The sequence below is a fragment of the Salmo salar genome, chromosome ssa25 (assembly GCF_905237065.1).
Source record: "Salmo salar chromosome ssa25, Ssal_v3.1, whole genome shotgun sequence".
Taxonomy (NCBI): Eukaryota; Metazoa; Chordata; class Actinopteri; order Salmoniformes; family Salmonidae; genus Salmo; species Salmo salar.
Genome location: NC_059466.1, coordinates 31,050,901 through 31,069,513, shown reverse-complemented (window position 1 = coordinate 31,069,513; position 18,613 = coordinate 31,050,901). Strand labels below are relative to the sequence as shown.

General features: G+C 43.1%; 1 protein-coding gene across 3 annotated transcripts; it reads right to left on the bottom strand.

Annotated features, from left to right (window-relative positions):
* Window positions 1-237: 237 nt before the first annotated feature.
* Window positions 238-12,011, bottom strand: steap3 (STEAP family member 3, metalloreductase). 3 transcript variants are annotated; one of them, XM_014174021.2, is made up of 5 exons: window positions 11,886-12,011; window positions 5,694-6,200; window positions 3,432-3,959; window positions 962-1,126; window positions 238-814 (listed from the first exon to the last, which is right to left on the bottom strand). In XM_014174021.2, the coding sequence occupies exons 2-5, from the start codon at window positions 6,183-6,185 to the stop codon at window positions 584-586; spliced, it is 1,416 nt and encodes a 471-aa protein (XP_014029496.1). In that variant the 5' UTR covers window positions 6,186-6,200; window positions 11,886-12,011; the 3' UTR covers window positions 238-583. The 3 variants fall into 3 exon arrangements, with proteins under 3 accessions (XP_014029496.1, XP_014029497.1, XP_014029495.1); XM_014174022.2 differs by having other exon boundaries at window positions 238-685; XM_014174020.2 differs by having other exon boundaries at window positions 242-870.
* Window positions 12,012-18,613: the final 6,602 nt, after the last annotated feature.

The window sequence follows — 18,613 nt, the reverse complement described above, 5'->3', positions numbered from 1 at the left end:
CTTAATGACTTGGAGAAGATCTGCAAAGAGCAGTGGGACAAAATCCCTCCTGAGATGTGTGCAAACCTGGTGGACAACTACAAGAAACGTCTGACCTCTGATTGCCAACAAGGGTTTTGCCACCAAGTACTAAGTCATGTTTTGCAGAGGGGTCAAATACTTATTTCCCTCATTAAAATGCAAATCATTTGATAACATTTTTGCATTTTTCTGGATTTCTTTGTCGTTATTCTGTATCTCACTGTTCAAATAAACCTACTATTAAAATTATAGACTGATCATTTCTTTAAGTGGGCAAACGTACAAAATCAGCAGGGGATCAAATACTTTTTTCCCCCACTGTAATTTATCATAACAGAAGGTAGTTGTATATTGGACTTGTGAGGTAACCTTTCAGTATTTCAGTTTCTAGAAAAATAGTAACAATTTTCTTGAGTTTGTTTCTTATTTGGATGAAAAAATGAAGTGGCATTAAAAAGTGCCATAGTGTGTGTCAGACAAAATATGTACAATGAACCATCCCTTTCATCAGAGCTAGAAAATGGATTTGCACTGAGTCTCTACTTGATTGGATCATCACACATCACCACTCAAGTCCCTGGGCAGCACGCCATTGGCTGTGTCCTCTTGGGTCTGAGGAGGGTGGTGGCATGGACTCTCCCAGCCTCGACGTATCTTTGCCAGTCTGAACGCCAGGCAGGGCAGCGCCAGGAAGAGCCGACCCACCAGGACCAGACAGGGCAGGATCAGTGCCAGCAGGTATGTGGGGGGCATGTAGTAAGGGTAAGCAAATGAGAAGAAAGCAAAGTCCCAGCTGAAGAAGAGGGTGTGCATGATGGAGAGAGTCAAGGCAACGTATCCCAACCCTGACTGGAGACAGATGATAGAAAACCGCTCAAAATGTTGCAATAAACTACGGGTGCATACAAAAGTGTGAAGTATCGTGCTGTTAGCTACTCACCTGTACAAAAGTGAACTCTCTCCAACTGAGAGCGTTACCCACCGAGGGTAGAGATGTGATGGCCAGAAGAGTCAGAACACCAAGTCCCAGAATGCCAGAGGACAGATAAAGGTCCGATCTCCACACCTGAGTCTCCTCCCAGGAATGCTCCACTCCCGCCTTCACCTGAAGGGGCACAAAGACCGGTTAGTGGAAAACCAAATGATTCACTGATGCAGTTAAAAGCATTAAAACACTGGGAGACTGGGAGATAAGTGTGGGAGGAACACTTAATCTGTGGATCAACTAATGATCACACACTGCCTTCTCCCACTTGTGAACAACACTCCATCGGAGAGCTGGATGCGTGAGAGCATCCTGCCCCCAAGAAGCAGCTCTTAACGGAGTCAGTCTGTTAATTAGGCCTCAGCCACACTCTGTCACGTCATGTTCACACTCATAGAGAGTTCAAAATGCAGCCCCAGCCTACTGCTCCACAGCAGTGACATCACCAACCACGGCTGCTAACATTTTATTTGGATAGTCCCCTACTGATGGATTATAGATGTTCAGCTAGCTATGAGTTCAACCTGTTCAACCTGTTCAACTAGCTATGAGTTCAACCTGTTCAACTAGCTATGAGTTCAACCTGTTCAACTAGCTATGAGTTCAACCTGTTCAACTAGCTATGAGTTCAACCTGTTCAACTAGCTATGAGTTCAACCTGTTCAACTAGCTATGAGTTCAACCTGTTCAACTAGCTATGAGTTCAACCTGTTCAACTAGCTATGAGTTCAACCTGTTCAACTAGCTATGAGTTCAACATGTTCAACTAGCTATGAGTTCAACCCGTTCAACTAGCTATGAGTTCAACTTGTTCAACTAGCTATGAGTTCAACATGTTCAACTGACTATGAGTTCAACCTGTTCAACTGACTATGAGTTCAACCTGTTCAACTAGCTATGAGTTCAACCTGTTCAACTAGCTATGAGTTCAACCTGTTCAACTATGAGTTCAACCTGTTCAACTATGAGTTCAACCTGTTCAACTAGCTATGAGTTCAACCTGTTCAACTAGCTATGAGTTCAACCTGTTCAACTAGCTATGAGTTCAACCTGTTCAACTAGCTATGAGTTCAACCTGTTCAACTGACTATGATTCAACCTGTTCAACTAGCTATGAGTTCAACCTGTTCAACTGACTATGAGTTCAACCTGTTCAACTGACTATGAGTTCAACCTGTTCAACTAGCTATGAGTTCAACCTGTTCAACCTGCTATGAGTTCAACCTGTTCAACCTGCTATGAGTTCAACCTGTTCAACTAGCTATGAGTTCAACTTGTTCAACTGACTATGAGTTCAACCTGTTCAACTGACTATGAGTTCAACCTGTTCAACTGACTATGAGTTCAACCTGTTCAACTGACTATGAGTTCAACCTGTTCAACTAGCTATGAGTTCAACTTGTTCAACTGATTATGAGTTCAACCTGTTCAACCAGCTATGAGTTCAACCTGTTCAACTAGCTATGAGTTCAACCTGTTCAACCTGCTATGAGTTCAACCTGTTCAACCTGCTATGAGTTCAACCTGTTCAACTAGCTATGAGTTCAACCTGTTCAACCTGCTATGAGTTCAACATGTTCAACCTGCTATGAGTTCAACCTGTTCAACCTGCTATGAGTTCAACCTGTTCAACCTGCTATGAGTTCAACCTGTTCAACTAGCTATGAGTTCAACCTGTTCAACTAGCTGTGAGTTCAACCTGTTCAACCTGCTATGAGTTCAACCTGTTCAACCTGCTATGAGTTCAACCTGTTCAACCTGCTATGAGTTCAACCTGTTCAACTAGCTATGAGTTCAACCTGTTCAACTAGCTATGAGTTCAACCTGTTCAACTAGCTGTGAGTTCAACCTGTTCAACTAGCTGTGAGTTCAACCTGTTCAACTAGCTGTGAGTTCAACCTGTTCAACTAGCTGTGAGTTCAACCTGTTCAACCTGCTATGAGTTCAACCTGTTCAACTAGCTATGAGTTCAACCTGTTCAACTAGCTATGAGTTCAACCTGTTCAACCTGCTATGAGTTCAACCTGTTCAACTAGCTATGAGTTCAACCTGTTCAACTAGCTATGAGTTCAACCTGTTCAACTAGCTATGAGTTCAACCTGTTCAACTAGCTATGAGTTCAACCTGTTCAACTAGCTATGAGTTCAACCTGTTCAACTAGCTATGAGTTCAACCTGTTCAACTAGCTATGAGTTCAACCTGTTCAACTAGCTATGAGTTCAACCTGTTCAACTAGCTATGAGTTCAACCTGTTCAACTGACTATGAGTTCAACCTGTTCAACTGACTATGAGTTCAACCTGTTCAACTGACTATGAGTTCAACCTGTTCAACTAGCTATGAGTTCAACCTGTTCAACCTGCTATGAGTTCAACCTGTTCAACCTGCTATGAGTTCAACCTGTTCAACTGACTCCAACCACTCACCTGTCTGTACGCTGCATCCAGCAGCCTGTATTGAGAAGCCTTGCGCAGGGTCAGACACATACTGTAGACCGCATGCAGCCCGGCACACAGGAAGCTCAGCAGGCCTAGCTGTTTGCGTCTCCCCATCCAGTGGTCCAACCAGCCGGGAAAGCGGCTGTACTTGGTTCCCCGGACCAGCTGCAGTGCGGCAGCCCACAGTCCCGGGAGGTAGACCAGCGCCAGGATCACCAGGGCCACTGCTGGCAGCGTCTCGTTCACCGTCTCCAGGGGCAGCTGGTAGAAGTTGTTTTGCCCCCGGGACAGGTAGGGCATGAGAACGCCACGCAGGAAGTTGTAGCCGTAGAAGAAGAGGATGAGGAGGAAAGTGACCATTAGGGGGCCGCCCCAGGATGGGAAGAGGCGCAGGGGGGCGTCCTCAATGTGCCTAGAGCTAGCAAGGCCTCCCATGTCCACGGCCAGGAAACTCATGCAGCGAGCCAGCTGGATCACAGTTCTCTTGGCCTCAGGATAGTCACTGCTGATCAGGACCTGGGAGGGGCAAAGGGAAGAGAACTGATTAGGAGAAATTGAGGCTCACATTGTGTGGGTGAGTGCCTGTCGGTGTGCAACATCTATAACTACATACAGTGGCAATAAAAAGTATGTGAACCCTTTTGAATGACCTGGATTTCTGCATAAATTGGTCATCAAATTTGATCTGATCTTCATCTAAGTCACAACAATTGACAAACAGTGTGCTCAAACGAATAACACACAAATTATTGTATTTTTCTTGTCTATATTGAATACATAATTTAAACATTCACAGTGTAGGTTGGAAAAAGTATTTGAACCCCTAGGCTAATGACTTCTCCAAAAGCTAGGAGTCAGCTAACCTGGAGTCCAATCAATGAGATGAGATTGGAAATGTTGTTAGAGCTGCCTTGCCCTATAAAAAAAAACACTCACAAAATTTGAGTTTGCTATTCCCAAGAAGCATTGCCTGATGTGAACCATGTCTCGAACAAAACAGATCTCAGAAGACCTAAGATTAAGAATTGTTGACTTGCATAAAGCTGGAAAGGGTTACAAAAGTATTTCTAAAAGCCTTGATGTTCATCAGTCCACGATAAGACAAATTGTCTATAAATGGAGAAAGTTCAGCTCTGTAGCTACTCTCCCTAGGAGTGGCCGTCCTGCAAAGATGACTGCAAGAGCACAGCGCAGAATGCTCAATGAGGTTAAGAAGAATCCTAGAGTGTCAGCTAAAGACTGGAACATGCTAACATTTCTGTTGACGAGTCTACAATACGTAAAACACTAAACAAGAATGGTGTTCATGGGAGGACACTACGGAAGAAGCCACTGCTGTCCAAAAAAACCCATTGCTGCACGTCTGAAGTTTGCAAAAGAGCACCTGGATGTTCCACAGCGCTACTGGCAAAATATTCTGTGGACAGATGAAACTACAGTTGAGTTGTTTGGAAGGAACACACAATACTATGTGTGGAGAAAAAAAGGCACAGCACACCAACATCAAAATCTCATCCCAACTGTAAAGTATGGTGGATGGAGCATCACGGTTTGGGCCTGCTTTGCTGCCTGAGGCCCTGGAGAGCTTGATATCTTCGACAGAAAAATTGATTCCCAAGTTTATCAAGACATTTTGCAGGAGAATGTTAGGCTATCTGTCTGCCAATTGAAGCTCAACAGAAGTTGGGTGATGCAACAGGACAACGACCCAAAACACAGAAGTAAATCAACAGAATGGCTTCAACAGAAGAAAATACGCTTCTGGAGTGGCCCAGTCAGTCCTGACCTCAACCCGATTGAGATGCTGTGGCATGACCTAAAGAGAACAGTTCACACCAGACATCCCAAGAATATTGCTGAACTGAAATAGTTTTGTAAAGAGGAACGGTCCAAAATTTCTCCTGACCGTGCAGATCTGATCCGCAACTACAGAAAACATTTGGTTGAGGTTATTGCTGCCAAAGGAGGGTCAAACAGTTATTAAGGGTTCAAATACTTTCCCCACCCTGCACTGTGAATGTTTACACTGCGGGTTCAATAAAGACATGAACATGTATAATTGTTTGTGTGTTATTAGTTTAAGCAGACCGTGTTTGTCTATTATTGTTACCTAGATGGAAGTTCAGATCAAATTTTATTACTAATTTATGCAGAAATCCACGTATTTCCAAAGGGTTCACATACTTTTTCTTGCCACTGTATACAATGTGTGGAGTTGTATGTACAGTATATACATGATTACTCTCTTACCTGCCTGCTGCCGTCATGAGCTCCAGTCTGCAGGGCCCAGGCCGAGACCACATTGAAGCCCTTCACCACTCTGCTCTCTGGGAACAGCTCTGCCAGCCTCTCAGCGTTAGACGGCTCTCCACTGTTAAGCTTGGTGGCGTTGCTCACATCCACCAGCACCTTCCCAGCCAGCACATCCCTCAACCCCACCAGGGTGTGGTAGTGTTCAGGGTAGAGAGCAGCAAAGACAACCTTCTCTGTGCCAACCATCGCCTCCCGCTGTGTGAGAAGCTGAACCCCATCAGGAAACTGTCCGATGGCTATATGCTTTGGGTTACGGCTGCCGACCACTACCCTATAACCACAGGCAACTAATCGCACAGCCAGGGAGCGGGAGTAATCACCTGAGCCTAGGATGCCCACTGTGGGGTTTCCCGGGTCACAGGGCAGGGGTTCCTCTGGGACGTCAAATGAGTTGGACAGCAGGGGTGTCCTCATGTCGCCCAGAGGCATGCTAGACCTGTAGAGCTGGAAGAGGCGTTGAGGCTGTTATTACATACTAATACTACACATTGTAATTACATAGTTTTTTCATATATTCATATATTCATAGTATTTTCATATATTCATAGTAACTATATTAAGTTCAACTATGGCACTATAATGCAAACAAGAGCCCTATCCACATGAAATAGCCATATCATTCTTGGACAAATTGAAAAATATGAGTACTACTTGTAGCCTACATCTCTGCTGTTATACTGCCACTAAATTCTGAAATGGCCTTACATTTTCGCCATGAAACCATTCAAATATCACATGTCCTTTTTCCTGTCCAAATATAAAATGATGTAGTGTGCCAACTACACAACATGGCACTTGTCGAACATCTCATTCTAAAATCATGGCCATTAATATGGAGTTGGTCCCCCCTTTGCTGCTATAACAGTCAGGGGCGGAAATCCCGGGGGGGATGGGGGGGACACGACCCCCCCATCCTGGGAAAAATATGATTTGTCCCCTCCAATATATCACTGAAACATAACTATGTAATTTAAATAATATTAATAATACGCAATGAAAGCAATTGTGCTGATTATAGACACTTAATAGCGCGTTTTTAAGTTTCAAAAGATTGCAACCCCCCCACCCTTTGCCTCACAATGGTTTGATCCACTGCCAGTTCCTTAGCTTGCTAGGTAACGTAGAGGTCGTATCTACTGTCTGAAAGGCACTCAATGCACGTAACTGACGTGAGGTTAATCCAGTCAATCGCGCACACACACTAGCTGAATATGCAGAGCTAGCGCGCAAATATTAACTATTAAGCTAGCTAGTACCTATTCCATTTATGTGGCGTCGTCAAAGATGGAATCTTTGCTATCGTCAATTTATTCCAAGATCAGCATGCATGTAAGTTAGTGCTTCAAAGTCCCTGTGATAAGGTTAGCGATAAACTGAACAGAACTACACTCTCTTCTACCATTGTTTTAAATATATTTAATGGTCTCGTTGCAAAAGCTAAATTGTCGCAAGGGAACTTTTATTTATATATTTTATTTCACCTTTATTTAACCCGGGTAGCAAAGATTATAGCAAACACCACTGAATTGGTGCTCGCTAGCTTTGCAAATTCAGCTATTGTTAGAAGCCAGCCAATATGAAACAAACGATTAAAATTACAAAAGGTTGCAGCATATGTTGTGTAAATGGTGAACTCATACAGCTGTCAACTCTTGTCACTGCAATCCGTTTCACATTTGCTAGCTACCTTTTAGATCGAAGCCCATATAGAATGATAGAAGATAAGATGATAGAAGCCCATCTCCTACTGTAAATAACCTACATACTGTGTGTGTAGCCAACCAGGTAGAAAAATGGCAGAAAAAAGACGGACATCAGAGTATTTTTCAGTACACCAAAACGCAAAGTAAGAACCCTAGTAGCCTAATATCTCAAAGACTAGTTGATAAAATGTTCATAAGAAAGAAATGAAATTCTAATGGAAATGTTTCACAATGATGTCATTAGGCAGAGCAGCAAACAGATGGCACACAGACAGCAGAGTTGGGGACAGATATGCAGGGACAGACTGGCAGAGACAGGGAGTCTCAGGTAAGTTTGTTGAGTCTTTGTTTGGTAACATTATGAAAGGTTCTCAATTTTTTTAACTTGTAAAATAGGAACATAATTGGAAAATGCCATGGATACCCCCACTCTCAACTTAAACTGGTGACTGAACTAAGATTTGTTAAAGGCAATGGTATTGCTGTTGTGATTAGTTGTGTAGTTTTGGGTACCGGTAGTTAGGAGTACGGCATATACATTTACCATATTAAACGTAGGCTGTGTGTTACAGCACTACTTTTGGTGTCCACCTCAGGAATTGCTCTTGAGAAAATGTAATGTAATTGTCCCCTCCAAAGTTGATATCAGATTTTCGCCCCTGATAACAGTCTCCACTCTTCTGGGAAGGCTTTCCACTAGATGTTGGAACATTGCTGCAGGGACTTGCTTCCATTCAGCCACAAGAGCATTCGTGAGGTTGGGCACTGATGTTGGGCGATTAGGCCTGGCTCAGTCGGCGTTCCAATTCATCTCAAAGGTGTTTGATGGGGTTGAGGTCAGGGCTCTGTGCAGGCCAGTCAAGTCCTTCCACACCGATCTAGACAAAACATTTCTGTATGGACCTCGCTTTGTGCACGGGTGCATTGTCATGCTGAAACAGGAAAGGGCCTTCGCCAAACTGTCATTGTGTGCTGTAGCGTTACAATTTTCCTTCACAGGAAATAAGGGGCTTCGCCCGAACCATGAAAATCAGCCTCAGACCATTATTCCTCCTCCACCAAGCTTGTGTGGCCTACCACTTCACGGCTGAGCCGTTGTTGTTCCTAGACTTTTCTACTTCACAATAACAGCACTTACAGTTGAGGGCAGCTCTTGCGGGGCAGAAATTCAACGAACTGACCTGTTGGAAAGGTGGCATCGACGGTGCCACGTTGAAAGTCATGGAGCTCTTCAGTAAGGCCATTCTACTGCCAATGTTTGTCGATAGAGATTGCATGGCTATGTGCTTGATTTTATATGCCTGTCAGCAACAGGTGTGGCTGAAATAGCCGAATCCACTTATTTGAAGGTGTCCACATACTTATGTCCATGTAGTGTAAGAAATGCATTTACTTAACACTGCCAAACAGCACGACAAGCAGTGGCGATTCGTCATTCAGGGCAGGTGGGGCAGAGCCGCACCTGTTTTGAGCCCGACATTTTTAGCATGTTTTATGATTGAGGGGGCCCTTCCTGTTTTGCATGCTATTTTGTCATTAAACGTGTCACATATCAGTTTGCAAACAATGTAAAAAAAGATGTATACATCATTGAGTTAATAACGCAGCATATAAACATGGTATTTTTTTTGTTTTATTGAGTAAGGCAGCTCCAAAATGCAGGTGTTTCAGCCTAGCTCAGTTCTTTTTGTGGTGGTGGGGCGAGCCAGCAGAAAATACGGAGCGTTTGCGAAGTCATTGGCTCAGTGTTCTGTCACTCATGGGGACACTACATCACCGCCAAGTCTAAGGGGACACCTCAAATTCTAGCCCCTTGGGTGATGGCATAGAGTTACATTAGAAGTGCTCATCCAAGAAGGCTCAATGTCATTGGCCACAAATAAAATTATGTCAAATCACGTTATATGTACAGTAGCTTTGATTGGACTGATCATGTCAACGTCATACTTTAAAAGTCTTAGCTAGCAGTCATCATCATGAATCAAGTCGACAATCTACTGGCAAATCCGTTTTAAACCTTGTCATATGAAGAGAAATAATGAAGAGAAATTATAGATAAAACGTATCAGTGCTCATTGACCATTGGACATAAACATTGGAAACGTTGGAAATCGCAAATTCAACAATGAGTGGTTTGGAAGGAATCAGTGGCTAACTGCAATTATTGCAAAGCAATCATTAGCCTGCTATTCAGTGGAGTGGCTGTGTGGTGGAGTGGCTCTCTTCCTAGTTTAAAATGATAAACATTCAACATTGGCTATGCTGTCAATGAAGCATGATTTGTGCCGCACTCAAAACAACTGTTAACTCTGAACTGCAAAATCTGACTTTAGTGAGTTCAAGACAACTGGAAAATTGGGTAAATACTTTTTGAACTTTCATCCAACTCGGTATTGTACATTTGGAACTCGGGCCTCTTTCTAGAGCTACGACCTGAAGATCACTGCCGTCATTATGATTCTACCCCCCCCCCCCCCGAGTTCCCAGTTGTCTTGAAAGCAGCATAAATCCAGAGAATGCCTGACATTGATGATAAAATTTGCCCACGAAGGACTGCCACGCCACCTTCCTTTTCAAATGGCACAGCACAACAAGGTGAGTCTAATGTATTGTATGCTGCTGCATAAATGATGTAATATGCCAGGGAGATATGTATACTGTAGCTAAGAAAGTAATACTAAGTGTATGTTTTGTAGTAAGCTGTTAGTAGCCCATGTGCCTCACCCTAATAATTTGGTCTTTTCACCTCTTAATTTCGCCTACTGTTCTGACTTGGTGGTGCACATGTAGCCTATAAACTGTTTTTGAGAAATGTAATCATTGAATATTGTAAGAGCTTTCATTGTTTATATGCCCCCTTTATTTATTCTATGGTTCTGACTTGGTGTACAGGGAGAACACTGTAAGAACGGCCCATGTTCTGAATTCTGTTGCTGTACATTTCAAAAGTGCTAAACAAATAGTTGTAATGACTATGTCCATCCTAGCTCGCTCATTAATGTCTTAATCGAAATTACAGATTGCCTCTTATCCACTTGTCGTCCCCTTATGCCATAGTTTGTACATCAATTGTCAGTAGAAACCACATTTGTTTAACCCTCCTGCTGTGTTCCGGTCGAATTAGACCGATTTACAAGTTTTCTCTCTGAAAAATGTAGTTCATTTAATCTGATTGTCATAAGGTTCCATGACTTTGTCCACACAGGGCATCTAAACACACAAAACACATTTTTATGATTTTCATTAAATTTGGGGTGTTTTATTTAACTTTTGTACACCTGTGATGTTCCCAGTCATTAGATGGGTGAGACTACAATTAGTGTATAAAATTGAGTTCAGGCACATGCCCATTCATCAGATGGACACACTTCTCCTCCCAGACCCCCACATGCATGTGTTTGAGCGCACACACACACACACACACACACACACACACACACACACACACACACACACACACACACACACACACACACACACACACACACACACACACACACACACACACACACACACACACACACACACCCCTTCTTGGCTTCCATGGCAACCCCCACGGGAACCTTTCCCCAATAGAATCTTTCCCCCCCACTGGAATCACACCTGTGGCATTCTCACAAACAATCGCAACATTGTTTCAATAATATATAGAACTTTTCTTGCAGCTCTGGTATATAAAGTTTTTTTTGAGGTCTTGCTCACAATTCATTCTGTGGCAGCACAATGACCAAACGATATACTGTATGTGAGGCTCTTGATCATATCTTTGATCATGACACTGGTGAGGAGGAGAGAGTCCTTGATAAACTTGGACACAAAGTAGTCTGTGATAAATAGCACAATATGTTTCATCTGAGTTGTACCTACGGGCCATAAATAGCAAATACAAGTTGTAATGTTCTTGTAAACTTGACATTTTCACAAGAACTTAAGTTGATAAAAATATCTAACACAACATTAGGTGATCATATATGTATTATTATGGATTTATTATCAGCTACAATGGGGCGGCATTTTGGACCGGGAACACAGAATTAATTAACATGAAACGAACACAACAGGAGGGTTAAGGGAAGTCAGCCATATCAGCTATGTTTTTTTTAAAGACCGTAAATGAGACAGAATGAACTGTTTCGCTGCCAGACAAGGCTCCGCTGATAGCCAGGTGGAGCAGTGGTAAGATGTTGGGACAGCTTTATGTAGGCCCTAACAGTTTGTGGGCAACATTTGTCACCATTATAGTGCAATTCATGTATTGTTTAGTGTTGTTTTGGGTTGTGTAGTGGCTTTGCTGGCATGCATCCCACATGTTTTTTTGCCCCAACAAGATTTCCATGCTAAAATCGCCACTGACGACAAGGGAATAATATCATATGTATTTTATGCCACTAGTTTGTTATTCGAGGCGCATATTCATTGCACTTACGTGTGTTGTTTATGAAGCAGAATCCGTCATATGCCTTGCAGATGCCGAACTGCGTTACAACAAGACTGCCCACATCGCTCGGCTCGTCTGTGTACGGAAGATAACTATGGCCGTGCAGAACACCCGGGCAATCTTACAGTTCCTTCTGATCCGATTAGACATATAATATACACAGATGATAATAATAGCTAAGTGGTTTCATAGTATATTATGAAATTAGCTGTTGTGTAAAATGTGCCATGTAAAAACACACTGGTATATGATATGAAGGTTGCTGTAGCTTTATTGGACTTTCAGTCGCATAATTCATTATTTTTTACAAATATATATTATATTAGATTTAGATGTAATAATATTTTGTCATGAAGTTGTTACATATGCGGTTTGTACAATTGTGCGCACTTACTAACGCAGGAAAGAAAAAACACTATTTCTGGGCAACAGATTACAGACTTTTCCCGACAGGTGTCACTGTTGTACTGTGCTTGGACAGAGTCAGAGAGGTGACTGAGGTGTCTTACCAAACACGTTGGAGGTGCTGCTCACTTTGAGATGTTTTCAACCTCAAAACTGGAGTGTACTTATGAAATAAGTCCATGTCCCAGGCAACCTGTTATGTAGATCCATATGATTCAATCCAAAGAGAATGGTAAAGATAAGCAGTGCAAATTCAGGATTTTATTCAGCGCTTATCTTTTCTATTCATTTGAGGTTTAGGCAGACATACCATACCAATGACATGGGATGTGAATTCATCACGACATAAGATAACTTTAAGGTCAGAAAGAAAACGTGTTGGGGTGTGTGTGTTGGGGTCAGGCGGGTCACCTGTCACTCTGCTGAGCATTGTGGGCTCTGTGGAGTAGAGGTGCCAAAGTCACCCCGAGGAGGGCAGAGAAGACTCCCTCTCAGAACTCAGGTCACAGCTCTGACACCTAACTATCTAATTAGGCATCATCTACAATATCACTTTGCAGTTTAAGCATGCCAATACACACACACACACACACACACACACACACACACACACACACACACACACACACACACACACACACACACACACACACACACACACACACACACACACACACACACACACACACACACACACACACACACCTATCTACATTGACGGGACAGTAGTGGAGAGGGTGGAGAGTTTTAAGTTCCTCGGCGTACACATCACGGACAAACTGAAATGGTCCACCCACACAGACAGCGTGGTGAAGAAGGCGCAGCAGCACCTCTTCAACCTCAGGAGGCTGAAGAAATTCGGCTTGTCACCAAAAACACTCACAAACTTTTACAGATGCACAATTGAGAGCATCCTGTCGGGCTGTATCACCGCCTGGTACGGCAGCTGCTCCGCCCACAACCGTAAGGCTCTCTAGAGGGTAGTGAGGTCTGCACAACGCATCACCGGGGGAAAAGTACCTGCCCTCCAGGACATCTACACCACCTGATGTCACAGGAAGGCCAAAAAGATCATCATGGACAGCAACCACCCAAGCCACTGCCTGTTCACCCCGCTATCATCCAGAAGGTGAGGTCAGTACAGGTGCATCAAAGCTGGAACCGAGAGACTGAAAAACAGCTTCTATCTCAAGGCCATCAGACTGTTAAACAGCCATCACTAACATCGAGTGGCTGCTGCCAACACACATCAAGCCACTTTAATAATGGGAAAATTGATGTAATCAATTTATCACTTGCCACTTTATATTATTTATATTAGGTCATGTTTACAGAACCTACATTATTCATCTCATATGTATATACTGTACTTTATACCATCTACTGCATCTTGCCATCCTGATGTAATGTATCACTAGCCACCTTAAACAATGCTGCTTTATATGTTTTCATACCCTACAATACTCATCTCATATGTATATACTGTACTCCATACCATCTATTACATCTTGCCTACGCCGTTCGGCCATCACTCATTTATATATTTTTATGTACATATTCGTATTCATTCCTTACACTTGTGTGTACAAGGTAGTTGTTGTGGAATTGTTAGATTACTTGTTAGATATTACTGCATGGTCGGAACTAGAAGCACAAGCATTTCGCTACACTTGCATTAACACCTGCTAACCATGTGTATGTGACAAATACATTTGATTTGATTTGATTTTGACCTACATACATGTATTGGAGCTTTCTGACTTTCATGGTCATCTGAGATAGTCATCGCTATAAGATGCTTATATGAAAGCCTTCCCTTCTGGGAAGGCTTTCCACTAGACGTTGGAACATTGCTGCGGGGACTGGCTTCCATTCAGCCATGAGCATTAGTGAGGTTGGACACTGATGTTGGACGATTAGGCCTGGCTTGCAGTCAGCGTTTCAATTCAACCCAAAGGTGTTTAATGGGGTTGAGGTCAGGGCTCTGTGCAGGCCAGTCAAGTTTTTCCACACCGATCTCAACAAACCATTTCTGTAAATACCTTGCTTTGTGCACGAGGGCATTGTCATGCTGAAACAGGAAAGGGCTTTCCCCAAACTGTTGCCACAAAGTTGTAAGCACAGAATTGTCATTGTCATTGTATGCTGTAGTGTTAGGATTTCCCTTCCCTGGAAGTAAGGGGCCTAGCCCGAACCATGAAAAACAGTCCCAGACCATTATTCCACCTCCACCAAACTTTACAGTTGACACTATGCATTCGGCAGGTAGCCTTCTCCTGGAATCCGCCAAACCAAGATTAGTCCGATAGACTTTTAGATGGTGAAGTGTGATGTATCACTCCAGAGAACGCTCTTCCATTGGTCCAGAGTCCAATGGTGGCAAACTTTACATCACTCCAGCCGACGCTTGGCATTGCCCATGATGAACTTAGTGTTGTGTGCGGCTGCTCGGCCATGGAAACCCATTTAATGATGCTCCAGTTTGGAACTCGGTAGGGAGTGCCACATTGAAAGTCATTGAGCCCTTAAGTAAGGCCATTCTACTGCCAATGTTTATCTATGGAGATTGCATGGCTGTGTGCTCGATTTTATACACCTGTCAGCAACGGGTGTGGCCGAAATAGCCGAATCCACCAATTTGAAGGGTTGTCCACATACTTTTGTATGTATAGTGTATGTTATGTTATTTTGTCTTCTAAAAATTACAATAGGCCTTGTACCATGGCAAATACTGATTGGATGCTTGCCATTCTCTTGGTTCATAGTTGAATGTGCTGACAACAAAATCACACAAAAATAATCAATGGAAATCCAATTTATCAACCCATGGATTTCTGGATTTGGAGTCACACTGAAAATTAAAGTCGAAAACCACACTACAGGCTGATCCAACTTTGATGTAATGTCCTTAAAACAAGTCAAAATGAGGCTCAGTAGTGTGTGTGGCCTCCACGTGCCTGTATGACCTCCCTACAATGCCTGGGCATGCTCCTGATGAGGTGGTGGATGGTCTCCTGAAGGATCTCCTCCCAGACCTGGACTAAAGCATCCGCCAACTCCTGGACAGGCTGTGGTGCAACGTGGCGTTGGTGGATGAAGCGAGACATGATGTCCCAGATGTGCTCAATTGGATTCAGGTCTGGGGAACGGGCGAGCCAGTCCATAGCATCAATGCCTTCCTCTTGCAGGAACTGCTGACACACTCCAGCCACATGAGGTCTAGCATTGTCTTGCATTAGGAGGAACCCAGGGCCAACCGCACCAGCATATGGTCTCACAAGGGGTCTGAGGATCTCATCTCGGTACCTAATGGCAGTCAGGCTACCTCTGGCGAGCACATGGAGGGCTGTGCGGCCCCCCCAAAGAAATGCCACCCCACACCATGACTGACCCACCGCCAAATCGGTCATGCTGGAGGATGTTGCAGGCAGCAGAACGTTCTCCACGGCGTCTCCAGACTCTGTCACGTCTGTCACGTGCTCAGTGTGAACCTGCTTTCATCTGTGAAGAGCACAGGGCGCCAGTGGCGAATTTGCCAATCTTGGTGTTCTCTGGCAAATGCCAAACGTCCTGCACGGTGTTAGGCTGTCAGCACAACCCCCACCTGTGGACGTCGGGCCCTCATACCACCCTCATGGAGTCTGTTTCTGACCGTTTGAGCAGACACATGCACATTTGTGGCCTGCTGGAGGTCATTTTGCATGGCTCTGGCAGTGCTTCTCCTGCTCCTCCTTGCACAAAGGCGGAGGTAGCGGTCCTGCTGCTGGGTTGTTGCCCTCCTACGGCCTCCTCCACGTCTCCTGATGTACTGGCCTGTCTCCTGGTAGCACCTCCATGCTCTGGACACTACGCTGACAGACACAGCAAACATTCTTGCCACAGCTCGCATTGATGTGCCATCCTGGATGAGCTGCACTACCTGAGCCACTTGTGTGGGTTGTAGACTCCGTCTCATGTGACCAAAACATCAACCAGGAAGCATAGGAACTGAGAAGTGGTCTGTGGTCCCCACCTGCAGGACCACTCCTTTATTGGGGGTGTCTTGCTAATTGCCTGTAATTTCCACCTGTTGTCTATTCCATTTGCACAACAGCATGTGAAATGTATTGTCAATCAGTGCTGCTTCCTAAGTGGACAGTTTGATTTCACAGAAGTGTGATTGACTTGGAGTTACATTGTGTTGTTTAAGAGTTCCCTTTATTTTTTTGAGCAGTGTATATATATATATACATTTACATTTTAGCAGACGCTCTTATCCAGAGCGACTTACAGTAATGAATGCATACATTTCATATTTTTTTTTCTCCATACTGGTCCCCCGTGGGAATCGAACCCACAACCCTGGCGTTGCAAACACCATGCTCTACCAACTGAGCCACACGGGACCTATATATATATATAGGTCCCGTGTGGAGAGAGAGAGAAAATTAGTTTTTCTTTCAAAAACAATGACATTTTTAAGTGACCCCAAACTTTTGAATGGTAGGGGTCACTTAAAAATGTCGTTGTTTTTGAAAGAATGTTTTTTTTTGCCATTAAAATAACATAAAATTGATCAGAAATACAGTGTAGACATTGATAATGTTGTAAATTACTATTGTAGCTGGAAACGGCTGATTTTTTTGTGGAACATCTACATAGGCGTACAGAGGCCCATTATCAGCAATCATCACTCCTTTGTTTCAATGGCGCGTTGCATTAGCTAATCCAAGTTTATCATTTTAAAAGGCTAATTGATCATTAGAAAACTCTTTTGGAATTATGTTAGCACAGCTGGAAACTATTGTTCCGATTAAAGAAGCAATAAAACTGGCCTTCTTTAGACTAGTTGAGTATCTGGAGCATCAGCATTTGTGGATTCGATTACAGGCTCAAAATGGCCAGAAACAAATAACTTTCTGAAACTCGTCAGTCTATTCTTGTTCTGAGAAATGAACGCAATTCCATGCAAGAAATTGCCAAGAAACTGAAGATCTCGTACAACGCTGTGTATTACTCCCTTCACAGAACAGCGCAAACTGGCTTTAACCAGAATAGAAAGAGGAGCAAGAGGTGTGGTGGTTAATTTATTTTCAATCAAATGAGGAGAGACAAACTTATCATACAAGTCAGAGTAAATTTTAAACTAAATCTTTATTCACTTATTAATAAGGGAGTAGGTCAATACAACACACACATATAAAGTGAATCGATTGACATTTACATTTAAGTCATTTAGCAGACGCTCTTATCCAGAGCGACTTAGATTGAGTGCTCTACGATAATGATGGCTGGTCGATGAATCACCCTCAGATGATTCATTGAGAGCCCCGAGACAAAAATACAAAGGTCTTTTATAACCAAGATACACCCCTTTCAGTCTACATGACGAACAACAGATGTATGGAATGGGTCACAAGGTTAAGATTTGTATGAAAGATACTTATAATTCACAGCAGACAGTATCTGCTGTAAAAACAGTTCTCTTTGTGTAGAGACTAAGGTCTGGCCCTGGGGTCATCTCATCCTGGTACCTTATACAACAGAAACATTAACTCATGCTCTGGAATGCGGTCTCTTTAGGTTTTATCACCCAAAGGACATCGTAAATCTCCTGTCAGAGTCATCTCCCAGAGACACAATAGAGTTATTATAACCCTCTATTCTGTTGCATAAAACAACCATTTGATGCAATAAAAGTATTATAACGTAATCTTGCAATTTTGCTCACAGAAGACAAGTACTTTAAAGTGTCTAGTTTGAGAAACAGACGCCTCACAAGTCCTCGACTTGCAGCTTCATTAAATAGTATCCGCAAAACACCAATCTCAACGTCAACAGAGAAGAGGCGACTTTGGGATGCTGGCCTTCTAGGCAGAGTTGCAAAGAAAAAGCCATATCTCAGACTGGCCAATAAAAAGAAAAGATTAAGATGGTCAAAATAACACAGGCACTGGACAGAGGAACTCTGCCTAGAAGGCCAGCAAAGTATTCACACACCTTTACTTTTTCCACATTTTGTTGTGTTACTGCCTGAATTTAAAATGGATTACATTTAGATTTTGGCCTACACACCATACCCCAAAATGTCAAGGTGGAATTATGTTTTTAGAAATGTTAACAAATTAATAAAAAATGAAAAGCTGAAATGTCTTGAGTCAATAAGTATTCAACCCCTTTGTTGTGGCAAGCTTAAATAAGTTCAGCAGTAAAATGTTTCTTAAGTCACATATATTTGCATGGATTATGTGTGCAATAAAAGTGTTCAACATGATTTTTGAATGACTACCCAATCTCTGTACCCCACACACAATTATCTGTAAGGTCCCTCT

Bases quoted from the DNA above. Each gene is read 5' to 3' on its own strand.
- steap3 (XM_014174020.2), bottom strand. From the start codon at position 6,185: ATGCCTCTGGGCGACATGAGGACACCCCTGCTGTCCAACTCATTTGAC. The intron at 3,960-5,693 runs GTAAGAGAGTAA...TGCCCCTCCCAG, and splicing joins CTCATGACGGCAGCAGGCAG to GTCCTGATCAGCAGTGACTA. The intron at 1,127-3,431 runs GTGAGTGGTTGG...GTGCCCCTTCAG, and splicing joins TGGATGCAGCGTACAGACAG to GTGAAGGCGGGAGTGGAGCA.